Below are 20085 nucleotides of genomic sequence, written 5' to 3'. Positions count from 1 at the left end.
TAAATACATATTGCAAAATAGAGAAACTGACACTTTATTACACAAATTTTTTACATCCAATCAGACAAATTTTTATATGGTAGATGAAACCAAAATCAAAACAGCTACTGACGCATTGAAAAATCAAAATAAAGGTCGGCATTGTCCAGTTGCTTCGTTAAAACGAGTCGAAGGTCCACATTTCGCCGCTCGACTGTCACCAACACACGAGCCCGAGGCCGTCAAGAAAGTGCCAGCTGGGCAAGAAACTAACGGACGCACCGGAGGACGTGTCCCTCCACCGGAACCAGACCTGAATCCATAAAAAAAAATTGATGATGAAACAGAATAAACTTAATTAACTCTAAGAAGATATAACTTACACTAAAGGATTGGCGCATTTGAAATTATTGCCTGGTCGCGTTCCAGTGCGACAAGGATGAAGGAGTGAATCAGGTAAGGAACTGGGCAATTGAAGAATTCCAGCATTGTCTTGTCTCTCGATTGGTTCCATTAATTTGCTTTTTTGCAATAAACCGATGCTGATTAAATATTCAATCCACTCAATTCGTTCACTGATGTAATCCTGCGAATACAATTCCTTGTTTTCTGCTCCTTGGACCAATTCATTTTGTTGAGATGAAGAAGATTCGGGAGAGAAGGGATCGACAACACACTGCAATTGCCGTTTGAATATGTCGTAACCCAACAATTGAGTGGAAGAACAAGGTCCGCGTGAACCCAAAGCGAAACAAGTTCCTTTCTCATCCGGAATCAACTGCTGGAATCGTCCGTCATCTCCTCCATTAATCGACTGACATTCAAGGGGTTCGCAACTCAGTCGACCGTCCTCAGTTATAACCAACACTTGACGATTTGGGCAGGAACCTAAAAATCAATTTATATTGTAATTAAGGCAAAATGGATTCAATAGAATTAGAAATTACCTTGAGAGAATAATGAAACGCAATCGTCTTTAGTGCTGTCGGGAAACGGATATTGTCCGATGGGACAATCGCATATCGGATCTCCATAGGCCGTGTAATAAAGACGTCGACCTCCTTGACATTCAAGTGGATCGTTGACGTCATGGCAGAGGCCAGTCCGGCCAACGAAAACTCTTTCTTCCTCACAGAGACGCAAAGTGCATCCACCCTGTAATTAAAAGACGAAAAATTCATTTGAACTTTGAACAAATATTAGAAATACTCAACTGACCTGTAATGAAATGGGGTTGACTGTAACCCACTGAGTTTGATTACAAGGTCCTCTGCTGAAAATAGGATGACTACTTCCGTCAGGAAATCGAATGGAACTGTCACCACTTCCGTCATCCGGAAAACTTAATCCGACAACTGGAATCGGTAAATTATTTGCGGGGGTTTGATTAGAGATTTGTGCCAATTGTTGATTATTATTGTTATTATTATTGTTGTTGTTGTCATTGTTGTTTTGTTGGTTGTCATTGGCGACGACCACAGCTGCCACTGCAATTCCGGCCGCTACACCTCCGCCAACTCCAGCACCAATTGCGGCCACTCTTCCAGCCGCCAAAATAGTCGACGAGGCGACGCTGCAATCGACTAGTAACTTTTCACAATCTTTGTTATTGACTGACAGTACTGAAAAAGTGCCCCAGTCCAATGAATCGGGACCTATTAAATATTGGCTGGCTTCGAAAACGGAAGTTCGAGTGCAGTAACTGCAACCACCACCAGCACATGGTTGCTCAGATGCCAAGCAGGTTGTTAAACAAGAGTCGGAAAAAACCCCTAAAATATTACACGCGCATACAGCCGCTTGTCTCCCGGATAATTTTAAAAATGTCGGGACATTTAATATTTCTTCCATAGAACTTTCAATGCTAGGTGGGGTCAGCGAAGGGTGTTGTTCGAATTCAATTGTCTGATTGTCGCTTAATTTTGTTTCAAATTCATTCTGTTTTCTTTCTTTGGTAAATGACATTCTCTTTCTTCGTTTTCGCCTGGCATACGGATCTTGCACGTATGGATAATTACCATATTCTTCGTATGTTGCACTGTCCATAGCTTGGCTATGTTTAGCCTTAATTATGGCAATTCCAACAGCTCCAGCGGCCAATCCGACCGACAAGGCAGCCACATCTGCCGCCGGTTGCCTTGCCTTGGCCAAAGTATCAACTGCATTGCATTGGCTCTCGAGTATTTCACATCTTTCTTCGTCGATTTGCGAAAAAGTTCTGGTTAAAATGGTGGAAAGAAGTTGTGAATCCTCTATACCATTATAAGAACAATAGAACCGTGAACCAGATAAAAAGGAATAAACGGCCATGAAAGTGGTGGTTCGGTAGCAGGATCGAGAGCCGGAACACAACGTCTCGCTATTTGTACAAGTTGTGCTACAAGCTCGTCCTATCGTCTCCGCTGATGGACTTGGATCATCGCAAGTACAACCAGTGATACCCTCATCTTGTCGTCCACTAAATAAACTAAAGAGATTATTTTTGGGAAATCTTTTCAAATTCTTTTCTTCAACGATTGAACTTTCCAAGAATGATTCGATTTCATCAAAGTAAGATTTTGAATTCATCTGGGAATCAAAATATTTTAATCTCTTTGCTGTGCGTCCTGTATAAGTTTGATGCAAACGCTCATCTTCATTTTTAGTTCTATCATTTATATAATTAGCGGTTATGAAAAGTTTAGCGGCTGCTCCCATTCCAGACGATAAAGCCGCAGCGGCCAGTCCAGCAGCGGCACCGATCTTGGCTACAGCGACGATAGCGGACGATGCGATGCAATCAGCTCTCAACTTCTCACAATCTTTGTTATTGACGGACAGAAATGTTTGTGTTGTTAGTTCGCTATTGCTTCCGGTCGGATACAAAAATGCATTGAAAACGGATGTGCGGGTACAAAAATGATTGCCGCAAAGTTGTTTGGATGACAGGCAAGTGGTTGTACATTCTTGAACGAAGAATAACGGAATGCTGACGCTACAGCTGCATGTTCCTTCTGCTGGTTGTGCTACTCTTCTCAGTGCAAAACCAAACAAACTACGGGGCATCGCATCGAATTGCTCATCGATTGGAACCATCGAACTTTTCAAATTTTCGAAATAACTTTTGGATTTCCGACCAAACTTTTTTGAATATTCTGGTTCTTGATAATATTCGTCATATTCTTCCTCTTCTTCTTCCTCTTCTTCATTTGGTTTACTCTTCTTGTCCTTTGAAATCCCAACCGACAAGGCGATGGCGCCCCCTGTCCCTAATGCGCCGATTACTTTTGCTTGCGTCGATGCGGATTTTGCGATGCAATTGCTTTCGAGTAATTCACAATTTAATTCATCAATTTCTATCTTCTGGGTGGTACTTACAAATGATATGGGAAATGTCTCTTGTCCTAGAAATTGTTCTCCAGTAAAAAGGAAATAAAGAGCCGAAAAAGTCGTTGTTCGGGTACAAGTCTGGCCATAACACAATGTCTCCGACGTCAAGCAAGTCGTGGAGCAAATGCGTCCTATTGTTACTCCTTGCGGATTGGGATCTGAGCAAGTGCATCCCGTTTGTCCCGTGTTAGTTATCTCTACGGCAAGATTATTGAGTAAACTCAGCCACAGTTTCGGTGGGAAGATTTTCAATTCGCTTCCGGATGGTGGGGCAATCGAACTTTCTAATGGAGGCAACACTTTGTCTACACTCAATTTCCCATTTTTTCTCCAATTATGCGAGAATACCTTTCCTAGTCGCTGTTTCCATGAAAATTTTTCAAGGGTTAATGATCTTTCGGATGGACGGTGATCGCTCTGAAAAGGTTCACTAGTGATTTTGGTAATAAAGGTCAATGGAAACAGCAACAGAATACAAATCAAAAGTCTGGGGTAGCAGGTGATATCCATTTTGCCTAAGACTCTAGTTCTACCGTTCGACTGAAATGGAATCCAACACGTTACGCAATCTCCGCTCAACTCTTCGTGTCGGTTACAGACAGATGACTATCGCAAGTTGTCCTTGTTTGGCGCCTATTTGTAGTTGGCGGTATACAGTAGTTACGACGCGTTTAAGATACCTTATGCCTGCGAGCCATTACTTATGCTGTCTCACCCTTAAGGCCTTTTTTTTCGGGATGCCTTATTAAAGTTATTATCAGTCGAAAAAGAAAATTGGACGAGTAAAACACATGACTACAGTACATCAAATAGAAAAAAAATGTGTTAGTCCATCCAGCCCAAACGATCTTATCCTATAGCAGAAAAAGCATTCGTATTTAATGCGCTAAAACAGTAAAACTAAAATTACGCAACAAGGTCTGTATGTAGAGGTGTTGTAATTTTAGTTTTACTATCGAACCGATGGGTAGTCATATTGAAATCTGTTTGAAATGGTCAACCTCAATGAGTTTTTTCTTTTTTTTTACGTAACTTGCTGGAGTAAACATCTCGTATAGGCTACAAACCATTCCCATTTCTCGTTAAAATAAGAAGGCCAAACTGTTTTTTTTTTAAATGCGTGCGTGCACCCCTATTGTTGGCGTAAATCACTCCGCGCCACCAGCAGGTGAGTGTGCCCTCGGGAGTCTACGGTTTCGGAAGTATGCTGCAACAAAAATGACCATACGCGCCACCCCTGTTACACCCTGTTACCTTTTGTTTAATTTTAAAAAGAAACGATGTGGACAACGTCCGCTTTATGGCACACGGCATTTTCTGTCTCACCACTTTTTTCTAGTAATCATAGCTTTGTTTCTATGCACTATGCTGTGATTTGACTGGAGGGATGAACAAAGACTCGCCCCACCTCTACTGCTATTTGCGATGTCCTATTTTCTTTGAAAGAATATCAAAATATCACGTTGGCTAAAAATAGACCTAGACCATTTTTACGTTGAGAAGTTACGAGTAAAACCGGAAGAAGACGGCCCATAAATCTCGAATAGAGTTTCAAAGGAATAGGGAGTTGGAAAAAATGTGGCATCGTAAATTTATAGCTGCCCCAATTAAAACGAGAAAATTAAATTCCTTGCAACTGCACCGCCAGGGTCGGCCGCTTTCTTAGGCATCCGCCGTCATTTACGAGAAATGAATAAGACCACTTACTTTACTTTTGCCCACTGCTATACGCTGATCTAATGAAAACGAACTAGGTCCATTCAGTTGCTGTGCACGTAAGTTTGTTCAACTCGTTCGTTGTGGAGTCGTTTAGTTCCTAGAAAAGATAAATAACCGACAAAAGATATAGTTATTAGCTCAAAATGCACGGTCGGCAGCCATTTAATTCATTTTATACCTTCTCGTACAATAGTTCCGCATTTTGCATTAGCAGGCGACTCTAGAAACGAAATGTTTCCGTTAGAAAATCGTGTCTAAGAAAAGAAAAGAAATACTCCATTAAATTTCATGACGCAATTATTGAACCTAACTTAGCCTAAAAACATCTTTACCGTGGGCAAATAATATCTGCCAAGATTTTTAAATTAGATGTCACATGCCAAAATTATGGCGGCAAATAAAACAAATTTTAATGTGAACAGAGTGGGTGAGTCGGATAGAGCGTGTCTCTATCATCAGACCACATCGTGGCCTGAGTTCGACTCTCAAAGATAACATGGTTGGTTCACCATCCATCCATCAGACGGCGCCACTGAAATTGAAAACCCTGCAAATCTACCTCACAAAATGACCGAGAGTCTAGGGGGCTTGATGAAACTGAGATTGAGGAGGGGATAATCTCGTAGTAATCTAGTCCAGACTAGCTGTATGTTGATTTGGTACATCCGATGGAAGTCGGAATGTATTTAGATCCCCTGTCCTCGGAGGTGGGTCCCTTTCAGGTTTGCTTGCAAATCTGAATAGAAAATCAACAGGCTCAAGTGCAATACCCTGAGATACAGTGAATACCCTTCCCTGATGGCAAAGGGAAAATCCACCGATCTACCCATCGGTAATTCCGGAAGGATCCGGATGCGTTCAGAAATCGCCCTACAACAGCCAAATGTAGGACGTTATTTTCTTATTTAAAATCCAAAATGTAAAATTAATTCAAATTAAATTAAATCAATTAATCAAGTTTTATCATTCAAGTTTAGAGCTGTCGAAGGAGACAGACTGTGATTTAGTTCGAAAAATATTTCGGCAAGTAAGTTCTGCTAAAAGTCGAGTCAATGCACTAATATTAAACTGAGTTTCATTCTTTTGATTTTCTATTCTTTGTTTAAAAAAAAATTATAGCCGCTAATCACACGCATTGATGCTGGCGAGTACGTCAAGTTGAAATTTATGTTTAATTATAGTCTTCGTCCCACAATAAACTCCTAACGCCCGTAGTTACAGCCTACTATTTTGTCGTGACTGACAATATTTTCAAATTAAAACACGAAAAAGGAAAGAATATAACCAAATAATCTCTTGCAGACACAGAAACAAAATTTCCAAGATTTAACTGAAAATTCTTCCTCCCATTTATAAAAAATGACTTCAATAAAATTTAGAAAAAGTGCGTTTTCGGTCAAAAACCAAGCGAATTGGTTCACTCGAAAACAAAAGTAACCCGAACAGAAAGTTCCGATCGAAAGAGGTTCAACAATGTGGTTGAAAGATAAAAAATAATCGTCAAAGGAAATTCGAGTCGTAAAATGTGGTAAAAACTACGTGAAAGAATAAGCAATAACTGAGTATGAATGGATTTCTGTTTCACTTTACACGCCCGTTAACTGTCTTCTTTACAACTACCAGTGGTCTAGAACAACCGGACTGTTGATTTCTCAAATAAATCTACCTAAGGCTATTATGAAGGATGAAATTTCTGTGCGGTATTTGAGTATCCCGTGTGATTTCACAGTTATTTCGTGTAAATGGGCAATTAAAAAACTTAATAATTGGTATAAATCAACACGAAGGAAATTTAATTGAAAAATCGGATGAAGAGAAAACCAGTTTACCACAAAAAGGCCCAAGTTTGCTGAACTCTTCAGTCCATGGATGATCGCAAAAGAGATTGCGACCGCGATCTTCAAGTGAAATCATCAAGATCGCCCCAAAATTTTTGCACAATTGCACAATGATCATAATTTGTGCAATTGTTTTATTTAATTTTGATATCCTGGATTTCATTTACTTCAAACAAAAATACTTCGGAAATAACTGCCAAACATGTCAAAATTCTGGCGGCAAATAAAACAAACTTTAATGTGAACAGAGTGGGTGATTCGGAAAGGGCGTGGCTTTAACATCAGAACACATCGTGGCCTGAGTTCGATTCCCAAAAAGAACAAAGTTGATTTACCACCCAACCATCAGGCGGCGCCACGGAAATTGTGTAAAAAGCCCAAACCTGCGTCACAAAACTACCGAGTGTCTAGGGGGCTTGATTTAACTGAGATTGCGATCTCAAAATAATCACGGCCAGACTAGCTGTATGTTGATTTGGTACAGTCTGATGAAAATCTAATTGTGCTTGGACCCCCTGTCCTCGGAGGCGGGTCCGTCAGGTTTGCAAGCAAACCTGAATACAGAAAATCCAACAATTTCAGGTGAAATACCCTGAGAAATCAGTGAAAATACCCCTCCCTGATGGCAAAGGGAAAATCCACCGAAATTCCTTCGGTAATTCCGGAAGGATCCAGATTCGTTCAGAAATCGCCCTACACTAGCCAAATGTAAGACGTTATTTTCTTATTTTAAAAAATCAAAATTGTTAAGCTGTCGAAGGAAACCGACTTTGATTTAATTCGAAATATATTCTCGTAAGTTCTGCTAAAAGATGGAAATTTTGCAAAGAATGAGTAAACAGCAGAGCGCAGAGCCGATATAATCCAGACTTCTAAAATTCGTTTAAACACAAACTAAAAAAAACGTACTAGGTTTAATTGATATTTTTGGAGAGCAGCTATCATTCACACACAAAATTTAAACGAAAAATTTTGAGAGTAGCGAAGTTTAAGAACTGAATGAATCTATCTGGATCACTCGCAAAACAAACAAATTCGAAGTAACTTTCCGTTTGAAAGAGGTGCAACAACGAGCGTGAGAAGTAAACAAAAAATAATCGTTTAAGTAATTCTAGATGGCAAGAGAAAGAACGGGCAATAGCTTTAGTACGAATGGTTTCCTTTTCCACATAACAGTTTAAAAGCCCGTTAACCGCTTTAGCGGCAAACAGGTGTCTTCTAGAACAGCCGACCGAGGATACTACTAGCTTTCGATAATAAATCTTTCCTGTAAGTAATAGAACAAAAAACCTGGGGTATTTGAGTATTCGAAATGAAATTACAGTTAACCTTGTGAAACTGGGCAATCACAAATTTCATTTGGAATAAAATAACTAGAAAATTGCTGTAGCCTACCATTTTGCAGGGAATCGGGGGGAAATATCTGATCACTGTGACTAACAGTATTTTAAAATTCAAACACAGACAACAACAAAAAAGAAATGGAAAAATAATCAAATTATTTCTTTCAGAAACAGTGGGGAAAAAATATGTCCAAGATTTAACTGCAAATATTTTTTCCATCCATTTCCAAAAATTACCTCAATGAAAATTATTAACACCGGTATTAAGTTATGCGGTAAAAAATCAAGCGCATTAGTACTCGAAAACAAACTATAACCTGAACAGAAAAATTCCGATCGAAAGAGGTTCAATAATGTGGTTGAAAAGTTAAGAAATAATGATCAAAGTCATTCAAGTGGTGAAATGTGGTATACTACGTGAAAGAATAAGCAATAACTGAGTATGAATGGCTTTCTGGTTCACTTTACACGCCCGTTAACTGTCTTCTCAGCAACTAGCAGTTGTCTAAACAACTCCCCCCTACTGCTGTATTCTCAAATAAATCTGCCTAAAGCTATTATGAAGGATAAAATTACTGTGCGGTGTTTGAGTATCCGGTGTGGTTTTTACAGTTATTTTAGTGTAAATGGGCAATAAAAAACTTTTTAATTGGTACAAAATCGGTAAAATTCAGGAAGATTTCGCAACACGTAAATTGAATAAAATATCGTTGAGTTTCACAAGCGACCTCTTAATTTAAGGAAATTTTCTTAAGGAAATAATTTCTCAAGCAATAGGAAGCACATGCTCACAGACCTGAGGGAAGTGATGTTCACATGTCGAAAACTTTCCTTATCCAATTTTGATCCAGTGAAAAATTTAGGACCATGCCAAGCGTCTTCCAAAGTCCAGATTTGAAGTGTATAATAACAATACTTGAATCTGTTTAAACCAAAATAAAAGATTAATTCATTCACAAGATAATAATGCAAATATTAAAAAAAAACTGTATTAGTGCAGTCTTACCAGATAGAAACAACACTACATGATGGCAGCTACCAGCTGTTTGAGTCGACAGAAATAGTTTGGGATCAGAGTTGGACATAGGTTGTAGTACTAGTAAGTTTTGGGTCGGCTTCTCTTCTTCACTGGAAACAAGTACCTACACATGCAAATACAATATTAAATAAGTTAAATCCAATCAAGTGAAATAATGTCATTCTGTATCATTCCAGTGTCTGCATATTGTCTGAAATAAACAAGTGAAAATATGTCCAATCTTTCACTGTGCACCTTTTTCTACAAGATTAGGGCCTAGTGTGCTCTCGATCAGGTGATTTACTGACACTAGTTGTAAAATAATAAAAGCACACTGTTACAGCCAATAAGATGCAAAAGAGAACTACTGATAAAAAAGGGTATCTTAACTATCTTTGGATCTTTCAAGATTCAACACACGTGTTGAATCTGTATCGGATGTACATCAAATTTTATCAGAAAAAATTGTAGAATAGAATGGATTTCCACCTATGGAAGCACAAACAAAACCTATATCAAACTGACTGTTACACAGATAATAATTACGATAACAACTCACGATTTGACCTTCAACAGATCGAAAAGTATTTGAAGCTTTGTATCGAAAACCACTTGAATTTTCCGAATTTTGCTCGGAGTCCACACGACAGACGACTACTGACAAAGACGAAAGGAAAAGAAACGGCAGCCATTTTGGATTATTTCCTCCCCCCTACCCCCAATTTTAGGATACCCTTCATTCGCCAGTATTACGTCACGACATCTTTTACAAATGTGGGCTACCAGTTGGCGATTTACGTTGTGCCAGAGGAAACTTTAAACAAATTAAATTAGTTTAAATTTCTTGATAAATAAAAATGAAGAATGGAAATGAAAGTTTGATTTCTCATCCTTTTATTTCCATGATTTGTTGATTGTGTGAAAAAGGATCCAGGGACACCACAACCGAGTAATCAACACATTCCGTTCATCCAATTAAACAATCCTCATCAGAGAATATAAAAATAAATTAACTCCCACCACCTCCGTGAGTACGAATCAGAATAAATAATAAAACCGACTAAAATAAAGATCGACATTGCCCAGTTGCTTCGTTAAAACGAGTCGAAGGTCCGCATTTCGCCGCTCGTCTGTCATCAACGCACGAACCCGATGCTGTCAAGAAACTGTCAGCCGGACAAGTGACTAATGGAGGCAACGGAGGAAGAGACCCTCCAGAACCGGAATCAGACCTAAATCCATGAAAAATTTAAATGAAACAAAATAAACCTAATTAAATTCAAGAAGATACAACTTACACTAAAGGATTGGCGCATTTGAAATTATTGTCACTCCGAGCTCCAGATCGACACGGTTGAAGAAGAGAATCGGGTGATGAACTGGGTAATTGAAGAATTCCTGCAGTGTCTTGTCTCTCAATTGGCTCCATTAATTTGCTTCTTTGCATTAAACTGAGGGTGATTAAATACTCGATCCAATTAATCCGCTCACTGATGTAATCCTGTGAAAACAATTCCTTGTTTTCTGCAACATCGACCAGTTCGTTTTGTTGAGATGGAGAAGATTCGGGAGAGAAGGGATCGACAACACACTGCAATCGCCGTTTGAATATGTCGTAACCCAACAATTGAGTGGATGAACAAGGTCCGCGTGAACCCAGAGCGAAACAAGTTCCTTTCTCATCCGGAACTAATTGCTGGAATCGTCCGTCATCTCCTCCATTAATCAACTGACATTCGAGGGGTTCGCAATTCAGTCGACCGTCCTCAGTTATAACCAACACTTGGCGATTTGGGCAGGAACCTAAAAATAAATTGAATATTAGAAAAATAAATTCTCATAGAAAAGTATTCTGATTACCTCGAGAGAATAATGAAACGCAATCGTCTTTGGTGCTGTCTGGAAACGGATATTGTCCGATGGGACAATCGCATATTGGATCTCCATAGGCCGTGTAATAAAGACGTCGGCCTCCTTGACATTCAAGTGGATCGTTGACGTCATGGCAGAGGCCAGTCCGGCCAACGAAAACTCGTTCCTCCTCACAGAGACGCAAAGTGCATCCACCCTGTTATAAATTTATTTAAAAATTCATGTGAACTTTGAACAAATATTAGAAATACTCAACTGACCTGTAATGAAATGGGGTTGACTGTAACCCAATGAGTTTGATTACAAGGTCCTCTGCTGAAAATAGGATGACTACTTCCGTCAGGAAATCGAATGGAACTGTCACCACTTCCGTCATCCGGAAAACTTAATCCGACAACTGGAATCGGTAAATTATTTGCGGGGGTCTGATTAGAGTTTTGGGCCGATTGTTGTTTTTCAGTATTGTTGTTGATGTTATTTGTCTGGTTGTTGCTGGCAACGACCACAGCTGCGACTGCAATTCCGGCCGCTAAACCTCCGCCAACTCCAACGGCGATTGCGGCAACTCTTCCCGCCGCCAAAATAGTCGACGAGGCGATGCTGCAATCGACTAGTAACTTTTCGCAATCTTTGTTATCGACAGACAGAAATGAATAAGTGCCATAAACCCCTATAGTTATATATGCATTTGCAAAAAAATCATAGGATGTTGTTGAACCTGTTAAATATTTGCTAGCCTCGTAAACGGAAGTTCGAGTACAACTGCAACCACCAAGAGCACACGATTGCTCAGATGCCAAGCAGGTTGTTAAACAAGAGTCGGAAAAAACCCCTAAAATATTACACGCGCATACAGCCGCTTGTCTCCCGGATAATTTTAAAAATGTCGGGACATTGAATATTTCTTCCATCGAACTTTCAATGCTAGGTGGGCCATTCGAAGGGTGTTGGTCGAATTCAATTGTCGGAACGTCGCTCAATTTTGTTTCAATTTCACTCTGATTTCTTTCTTGAGTAAATGACATTCTCTTGCTTCGTTTTCGTCTGGCATAAAGACTTCGTACGTAGGGGTAATCGCCATATTCTTCGTATGTTGCATTGTCCACAGTTTGGCTATGTTTAGCCTTAATTATGGCAATTCCAACAGCTCCAGCGGCCAATCCGACCGACAAGGCAGCCACATCTGCCGCCGGTTGTCTTGCCTTGGCCAAAGTATCAACTGCATTGCATTGGCTTTCGAGTATTTCACATCTTTCTTCGTCAATTTGTGAGTATGTCCTTTTTAAAATGGTAGAATACTTTTTGTTGGTTGAATCGATTATAGAATATGATGAACCAAGTAGAAAATCGAACTTTGAACCAGTAAAAAGCGAATAAACAGCCATGAAAGTGGTGGTCCGGTAACAGGATCGAGAGCCGGAACACAACGTCTCGATGTTTCTGCAAGTTGTGCTACAAGCTCGTCCTATCGTCCCCGCTGATGGACTTGGATCATCGCAAGTACATTTAGTTGTCACACTTGTAACCCCTTGTTGACCACCGAATAGACCAAACAGATCAATTATGGAGAACTTTTTCAAATTCTTTTCTTCGACGATTGAACTTTCTAAAAATGGTCCAATTTCATCAAACAAAGAATTTGAATTCAGCAGAGAATCAAAATACTTTAATTTCTTTACTGTGCGTCTGGTATAATTAAAATGCAAACGTTCATTTTCCTTCGCTGTTCCGTTACTTTTATTACTTGCGGTTATGAAAAGTTTAGCGGCTGCTCCCATTCCAGACGATAAAGCCGCAGCGGCCAGTCCAGTTGCAGCGCCAATCTTGGCCACTGCGCCGATGGCAGACGATGCGATGCAATCGGCTCTCAGCTTCTCACAATCTTTGTTATTGACGGACAGAAATGTTTGTGTTGTTAGTTCGCTATTGCTTCCGGTTGGATACAAAAAGGCATTGAAAACGGATGTCTGGGTGCAAAAATGATTGCCGCAAAGTCGTTTGGATGATAGGCAAGTCGTTGAACATTCTTGAATGAAGAATAACGGAATGCTGACGCTACAGCTACATGTTCCTTCTGCTGGTTGTGCTACTCTTCTCAGTGCAAGACCCAACAAACCACGTGGCATCGCATCGAATTGCTCGTCGATTGGAACCATCGAACTTTTCAAATTTTCGAAATAATTTCTGGATTTTCGACCAATCTTCTGCGAATATTCTATTTCCGGATAATCATATTCCTCTTCTTCTTCTTCCTCTTCATTTGGTTTCGTTTTCTTGTCCACTGCAATACCAACCGACAAAGCGATGGCAGCCCCTGCACCTATTGCGCCCGTTACTTTGGCCTGCGTTAATGCGGTTGAAAGGATGCATTTGCTTTCGAGCAATTCACAATCCAATTCATCAATTTGTACCCTCTGGATGGTACTTACAAATGAAACATCTGTTGTCGTTTGTTCTACAATTTGTGATCCAGTAAAGAGAGAATAAAGAGCCGAAAATGTCGTTGTTCGGGTACAAGTCTGGCCATAACACAATGTCTCCGATGTCAAGCAAGTCGTAGAGCAAACGCGTCCAAATATTTCTTTTTGCGGGTTGGGATCAGTGCAGGTGCATTCCGTGTTAGTTGTCGCTACTTGTAAATTCTTAAATAAACTCTGCCACAGTTTCTGTGGTAGAGTTTTGAATTTGCTTTCGGATGATGGAATAACGATCGAACTTTCCAACGGAGGTAAGATTTTGTCTACACTTGATTTCCGCACTTTTAATTGATGAGGTGTTGATATCTTTCCCAGTTGCTTTTTCCAAGGATTGTCGATAACTTTGGTAGATAATGTTAATGATCCTTCGGATGGACGGTGATGGATTCGAATGGGATCACTAGTGATTTTGGTAATAAAGGTCAATGGAAACAGCAAGAGAATACAAATTAAAATTCTGGGATCGTACGTAATATCCATTATGCCTAAGGTTCTATAGTTCTACCGTTCAATCAGACCAACTTTTCGTGCGGGTACCAAAGAGTTGACTATCGCCAGTTTTCTGTGTTTGTCGTCTATTTGTAGTTACAGGCGGTACAGCACTGACGGAGCGTTAAAGGGTTGTCTAATTTGAATTAATTATTCAAATTAGACGAAAAGCTTCACTGCGTAGAAGATTGCAGGCTATTTCGGTCGCTCTCCGTAGGCTATTTCTGAATTGACGACAAATGACACTTGAAACCAACGAAGCATAATTTAAAAAATAATCGATTAGTTTAACATACTACAGTTGACAAAGCCGAGGCTATGGGGTTCTCGTCAGCAGCAGTGTCTCTAGTGTGAAAACCCCGGAGTGCCATTATGCATCGTGATGGCATCCAGTACGTTGGCCGGAAATAACAACTGAAATCGGAGAGTTGCTCAGACCGCAGAAATCGCGCACATCAGCAGACCAGCAACAAAAACTCTAACCGGACATATTCATTTGTCAACTGATGATGACTTAATGAAAATTAATAGAGAGGGACATACCCGCAGTAGAGTGAACGACGCATCGTGAAAATCGGCGGCAAGTGGCTATAAAAGGAGTAGCAGTTGACGGCTGGAACGGCGCGCTATTTATATCGCTGGATGGCAATCCAGATTTCATTCATTCATTCATTTTTGTACCTTCGTGTCCAACAGTTCCGAATAGTTCCGCTTTTGGCTTGATGGGTTATACGTTATTAGAAAGGAAATGTTTCCGGTAGCAGATTGTGTCTAAGAAATGAATAAGAAGGGTACACCATTAAATTAGTACCTAGGATCCATTTTCCTGTTTCCGATAGGCCCACTACTACACTAAAAAATTTTTACCATTGGCCAGTGGGGGGTGTAATTACCCACTGATGGAGAGAATGGAGAAAAACAATGAATGCCCTTAATTAAAGACAATTTATGCAATTACCTAAAAATTATTGTGATCATGTCAACACGGTCTTGATAACGTGGATATCAATCTCTTATCAGACGGTAATCCCGTCTTCCATCCACTTCATTAATAATTCAAATGATTATTGGCTTGCGCAACCTGATGGAATCCGGCTGTGTTCTGTCCCCCCTAATCTCGGAGTTAGGTTTGCTAAAGACCGGCTCTCTCAGGTGAAATACCCTTAGTATAGTCAGAGAACAAACACCCTTCCCTGATGGGAAACTCCTTCGGTAATTCCGGAAGGATCCGGATGCGTTCAGAAATCGCCCTACGAAACCACATAATCTAATTAAATATGAAAGATCTAACAGCAGTCATGTCTTTCAACCATGTTCCACGTTAACCCAATATTCACTTTTAGATAATCAATTTTGAGAAATAATTTTATTATTCAACGATAAATTTGCTCATCACCATCAAAAGTGATTTGTTGAAATTTAACGTCAAAATCAATTACCCAATCAATTTACAAGCAAATGCGAAAGCTTTAATAACAGGGCAGCCATATTTCTGAAAATAATAAAAGAAACATGACTTAGTTAAAACAACTATAATCCATCGTATTTCTAAATGAACAACGTATGCTGTTGGATTTTACCTTGACTGTATAGCGGACTTCGTTCCAGTCTATTTGGTCCAACTCTTCGTCGTCCGAACGTCCCACCAACATCACTTGAATGAATCAATTTAAAAAAAAATCAAACTCTAAAGTCTCATCTCCGGCCAATTTAATCAAAACTATTTGAAAATTATACTTTCACCAATATCTCCAGTGCGTAGAAAATTGCAGACCACTGCGGTCGCTCTCGCAAAAACACATCCGTATCTCTGAATTGACAAATGACAATTTAAAACCAGCGAAAAATAGCCTTAAAAAATAATCGATAAGTTTCAACTTACTGCAACCAACCAAGCGACGGCCAAGGGGTTCTCGTCAGTATCTTCTAAGTCTGTACTAGTGCCATTACTATTCCGGGCCAGTCCGTTGAGTTCGTTGCCGATAACAGCGGAACTCGGAGCTGCGCAGATAGCAGAAATCGCACAGCAGACCAACAACAAAATTCTAACAGATAACAGAAACAAAAGTGGTCATCTTAGTCAAACTAATTAGAAATTAACTGAGTTATTTACCCGTAAAGTGAACGACGCATCGTGAAAATCGGCGACAAGTTGACAGGAGTATAGCAGTTGTTAGCTGGACGATTTGATTACTGAAACGGCGGGCTATTTAAACCCCTGGATGTCTATCCAGATTTTCACAATGGCCATGGATCCCATAAAAATCTGTTTAAATATTAGACACAGTTGTTACGACTGATGGGTTTCTATCATAGGACTAGTGGGAGATGTTGCAAGGTCAACCATATGCAAATATCCCCACACGACAACAAGTTGAAGCTCTGCAGCAACAAATTCTAAGCGTATTTGCTTAACTAGGTATATAATTAATTCTATCTACATACTAATTATGTTTATTCAGACGTACAGGTGCATGTCATGAATATTCAGGTACAATCGATTATATATTTTGGACGAATGAGTTTCATATAAAATCAGCACGGCTGTTTAATCGTCGAAACAGTTAAAAAACAGGGCGATACAATTTGCATTGATTCAATTTGTGGAAATTTTAAAAAAATTTAAAAAATTAAACCACAAAATGAGTTGCCGCGATACCCTTGGCCTAATCATTTTGATTGAGCCAAACGTAGACGCACTCGGTCATGCTGATGACGAAAGCTCGTCGAATCAGGTCGACTGGAAATTCGGTTCCGGCTTCCAGGATGACGGTGGCTGGAAGGATTGGGAAAGAAATAATTTCAAATATTAATTTTTTAATTTCATCCAAAAATGATAAATGTTGTAAAATGGATATGTTAAGATATGTCTCACCGATGCTGGAACTCGGCCCGGGCAACATGCAGAAGATGGATAGGAGCAATTCCAGTTTGATCCAGTGTTTGCCGTCTTGAACAAATACCTCCTGGACGACGATCTTGTTTTGATCTGCATCGGCGACGATGGCCGAGCCGCCGGCGTCAAACGGTTTCTCATCCTTTGAGAAAAACGTCCGATCGAACTCGGAGATCAAATCCTCGCCCTGCTTCCGAAGTTGTTCGTTCTGCCTGATGTCCAGCATTTTTCGGTACTCGCCTTATATCGTCCAGTTTGCGTGAGTGAATTCTCCTAATAATTTTTAAATCAAGCAAACAAATTCAATAATTGAAACAAATGAATACCAAGTCAAATGAATCTCACGGTATAAGATGGCAGAGGAGAGCGAAAAATCAAACGCGTTAATTCTTGTGCGTAGACTCGAGTCGAATGAAGAAGATCAAGTGTAGGGGGTGTTAACATATAGCTAGGGCTTTTGTAGGGATGTAGGTCAAAGACCTTGGAACAGACGACTGGCCAACGACTCTCGGTGCACTTGTTCTTTGTAGGAAGTGAAAGGAAAAATGCTACTTTTAGGGTGCATGCTGGCTTCCCAGAAAAATTGAGGTTATATCCAAAATGCCTTTGTTTGTTATTTCTGTTCCCAACAGATTGCCAGCTAGTGTTGTTCCGAAGACAAAGGAGATTGTATAAGTACAACTGAAATCGAATCTTACATACATGATTAGATTTGCTTAATATAGCGTTTTTGCTTATCGCGTTTGAAATTGGCGCTTATAGAAAACTATAGATAATTTGACAATGGAATTAGCCAGTAAAATGTGGCGTTTGAACTGGAATCTGTTAACGAAAACAAAAGTGAAAGCAGATGTGGGGGTTATAATGAGAATATCCTAGCGGAACTAATTGATCCAGGTGAGAAAGGAGAAACGCTTTTGAATCAACACGTACCCGCCATTGCGGTGGTAGTATTGGAACCTTTACAATATAGTTTTAAATTATCTAAGAACCGGTTAAGAGGATTTGCGGCCATCAAACCTTTACACAACTCGACAGTTGCAGTTAACCAAACGGTTGGATTGTCACGGGCGGATCAAACCATCAAACCCAGTGGAAACAATTGATTCTTTAGTAAATGGTCTAATAACCTTAGAAATTGGTTATCCACATCCATTTGCAGATTGACAAAGAAACGAAAAAATTCGAGAATTTTATTTAGCACCGGTATGCAAATCATTTTGCCACTAACCTACGCACTGTGAACCACTGAAACCAGAACGACAGAACGACAACTGAGTCGATGAAAATGACAATCAAGGCCATGATAGTTCGTTGACCTTACGTAACATTGTCGGAGATTATGTAACGCCCCTTTTTCTGTAGCATTTCGCTAACCTATCCTTATAATTCTTAAATGTTTTCTCATTTTTCTAATGGCGATGGATAATAACGTAATTTCCTTATCTCCAATTAATAAATTTATGACGGTGCATTGTGTACTTATTTTTTCCCCTTGATGTTAATTGATTTTGATGTCATCGTAGTTTTTAATGTGGGTTTTTATACATCGCGCATAAAAAGAAATTTGGGAACTTGGATAATATCGCCATCTAGAGATAGAAATTTTAACAACTACATTCGCCATCTAGCGATCATTTTTGCTATTTTTAAGAAAGATTGAAAAACGGAAACAAATATGAAGATTCTGATTGCTGATTGCTTTGTTGTTTGTTTCTACTCTTAATTCAAGTAACAAAAATATTACGTAAAATGTCAATCTATTTAGTGTTTGTACTTAGAAGAACCTACCTCGTGGATCAAATTGACTTTGGATGGCAAACTTTTAATTGCCAATTGCTTCGCCAGACGCCGGCTGGACTGCTTAATAGATTGTCTGGTAGTAAGTCTTAGACTCTTAGTAGTGGGGTGCCCATTTTATGATTGTAACTTTCCCAGACTTACGTCTTCTGTATGCGAGTTTCTATTCAAGAGTCAAACAGAGTCCCTCCAAACTTACTTGTGTCTCGTCTATCTGCCACAGAATCTTGAGCCCAACTTCTTACGTCAAACTGTCAAAGTGTCTGGTTGGCCCAACCCACTTGTGAATGCAACTCATCAACGATTCATGCCAAACTTTTTTCTCATTCACTCTAGGAAGAGGGGTTCGCTGTTTCAACTTCACCAGTCAATTGGTGTAAACGTGATGTTTCTATCTCTGGTATGGGAAATGGGTAGGGCTTATTTTTACAACAATTCACCCCTACATTTGGTTTTTTTTCCCCCCTCTTCATTCAGAGGCCTTTTAAACTAAAAGACGAAAGGGGGGAACAAACGGAAACGTCCGTTATAGACAGAACTATAAGGGGGGCCATATCGTAAACTGACACCGATCGACCATTGCGTGACGTACACAACCGCCAGCTGTTATTGTGGAAAACTTGAAAAGAAAAAAGACCAAGAAAGAATTCTTCCCCCTCGACGAATTATTTCCATGGCTTGTCCATTTCTTATTTTTTTAAAAAGATAATGCCTTGACTTTTTACAGTCGTGTGTTGTCTTGGCCATCTGGACACGCGGGCAGGAATTTATGAAAGAATAAATTAGAATCGAAATGACATTCTGTTTATCGTCTCTCGACACGAGTGCCACTCACATTTTATTGTTTACATTTCAATTCTAATCGAAATGAATTGAAATTAAAAATAGAAAAATTCCAAGCAGAAGAAATTCGCGAATTGCAAAAATTTGGCGCCATCTGTGTACGAAATTTACAACTATTAATTGTCCATCTAGCGGTCAGTTGTCTGGGCATTTAAAAAAACCCCGGAAAATACGAAAAAGGGTCGGTAGTACAAGTTAACAAGTTAACCAAAACGGCTTACACACACACACAGCAAAAGGCACATGTCATGCCTGAAAAATTTCCCCGAGGCAGTTTCTTCTTCTTGTGGGCCAAATGCCAAACTATTTTCTTTCTTTTTATTACGACAAAAGGGGGAAGAAGAAGAAGTCTGCCCTCGCTAGACGGTAATAGTGCTAGTGGGGTGTGTGTGTGCTGTGGAAAGGAGTTTTCTTGTAAACTTTCCCAGCGAGCCCCGGTATT

The 20085-nt window shown here is 39.7% G+C and overlaps 3 protein-coding genes and 2 long non-coding RNA genes across 13 annotated transcripts; 1 reads left to right on the top strand and 4 right to left on the bottom strand.

Annotated features, from left to right (window-relative positions):
• Positions 1–20: 20 nt before the first annotated feature.
• On the bottom strand, positions 21–14332 carry LOC124209658. Of its 9 annotated transcripts, none has more exons than XM_046607748.1 (9): positions 9826–10329; positions 9657–9755; positions 9255–9390; positions 9045–9170; positions 5246–5321; positions 1198–5164; positions 927–1134; positions 363–867; positions 21–292 (listed from the first exon to the last, which is right to left on the bottom strand). In XM_046607748.1, exons 6-9 carry the CDS (start codon positions 3856–3858, stop codon positions 124–126), a joined length of 3543 nt encoding a protein of 1180 aa, XP_046463704.1. In that variant the 5' UTR covers positions 3859–5164; positions 5246–5321; positions 9045–9170; positions 9255–9390; positions 9657–9755; positions 9826–10329; the 3' UTR covers positions 21–123. The 9 variants fall into 9 exon arrangements, 3 of the variants coding, with proteins under 3 accessions (XP_046463704.1, XP_046463705.1, XP_046463703.1); XR_006881021.1 differs by lacking the exons at positions 21–292; positions 363–867; positions 927–1134 and adding exons at positions 10565–11069; positions 11127–11334; positions 11399–14332 and having other exon boundaries at positions 4774–5164; positions 9826–10498; XM_046607749.1 differs by lacking the exons at positions 9657–9755; positions 9826–10329 and adding an exon at positions 9522–9643 and having other exon boundaries at positions 49–292.
• Positions 14333–14428: 96 nt separating this feature from the next.
• LOC124209657 lies at positions 14429–15405 on the bottom strand. The gene is made up of 3 exons (XR_006881019.1): positions 15063–15405; positions 14648–14875; positions 14429–14582 (listed from the first exon to the last, which is right to left on the bottom strand). It is a non-coding gene; the product is annotated as an uncharacterized LOC124209657 (long non-coding RNA).
• Positions 15406–15441: 36 nt separating this feature from the next.
• Positions 15442–16326, bottom strand: LOC124209654. The gene is made up of 5 exons (XM_046607744.1): positions 16218–16326; positions 15987–16149; positions 15842–15914; positions 15685–15758; positions 15442–15596 (listed from the first exon to the last, which is right to left on the bottom strand). Exons 1-5 carry the CDS (start codon positions 16235–16237, stop codon positions 15540–15542), a joined length of 387 nt encoding a protein of 128 aa, XP_046463700.1. The 5' UTR covers positions 16238–16326; the 3' UTR covers positions 15442–15539.
• A 216-nt stretch (positions 16327–16542) lies between these two features.
• LOC124209655 lies at positions 16543–17778 on the bottom strand. Its single transcript, XM_046607745.1, has 3 exons — positions 17346–17778; positions 16980–17273; positions 16543–16880 (listed from the first exon to the last, which is right to left on the bottom strand). The coding sequence occupies exons 2-3, from the start codon at positions 17224–17226 to the stop codon at positions 16771–16773; spliced, it is 357 nt and encodes a 118-aa protein (XP_046463701.1). The 5' UTR covers positions 17227–17273; positions 17346–17778; the 3' UTR covers positions 16543–16770.
• Positions 17779–18676: 898 nt separating this feature from the next.
• Positions 18677–19597, top strand: LOC124209656. Its single transcript, XR_006881018.1, has 2 exons — positions 18677–19200; positions 19278–19597. It is a non-coding gene; the product is annotated as an uncharacterized LOC124209656 (long non-coding RNA).
• Positions 19598–20085: the final 488 nt, after the last annotated feature.

This window comes from Daphnia pulex, chromosome 12 (assembly GCF_021134715.1).
Source record: "Daphnia pulex isolate KAP4 chromosome 12, ASM2113471v1".
Classification (NCBI taxonomy): Eukaryota; Metazoa; Arthropoda; class Branchiopoda; order Diplostraca; family Daphniidae; genus Daphnia; species Daphnia pulex.
This window is presented reverse-complemented; position numbering and strand designations above follow the sequence as displayed.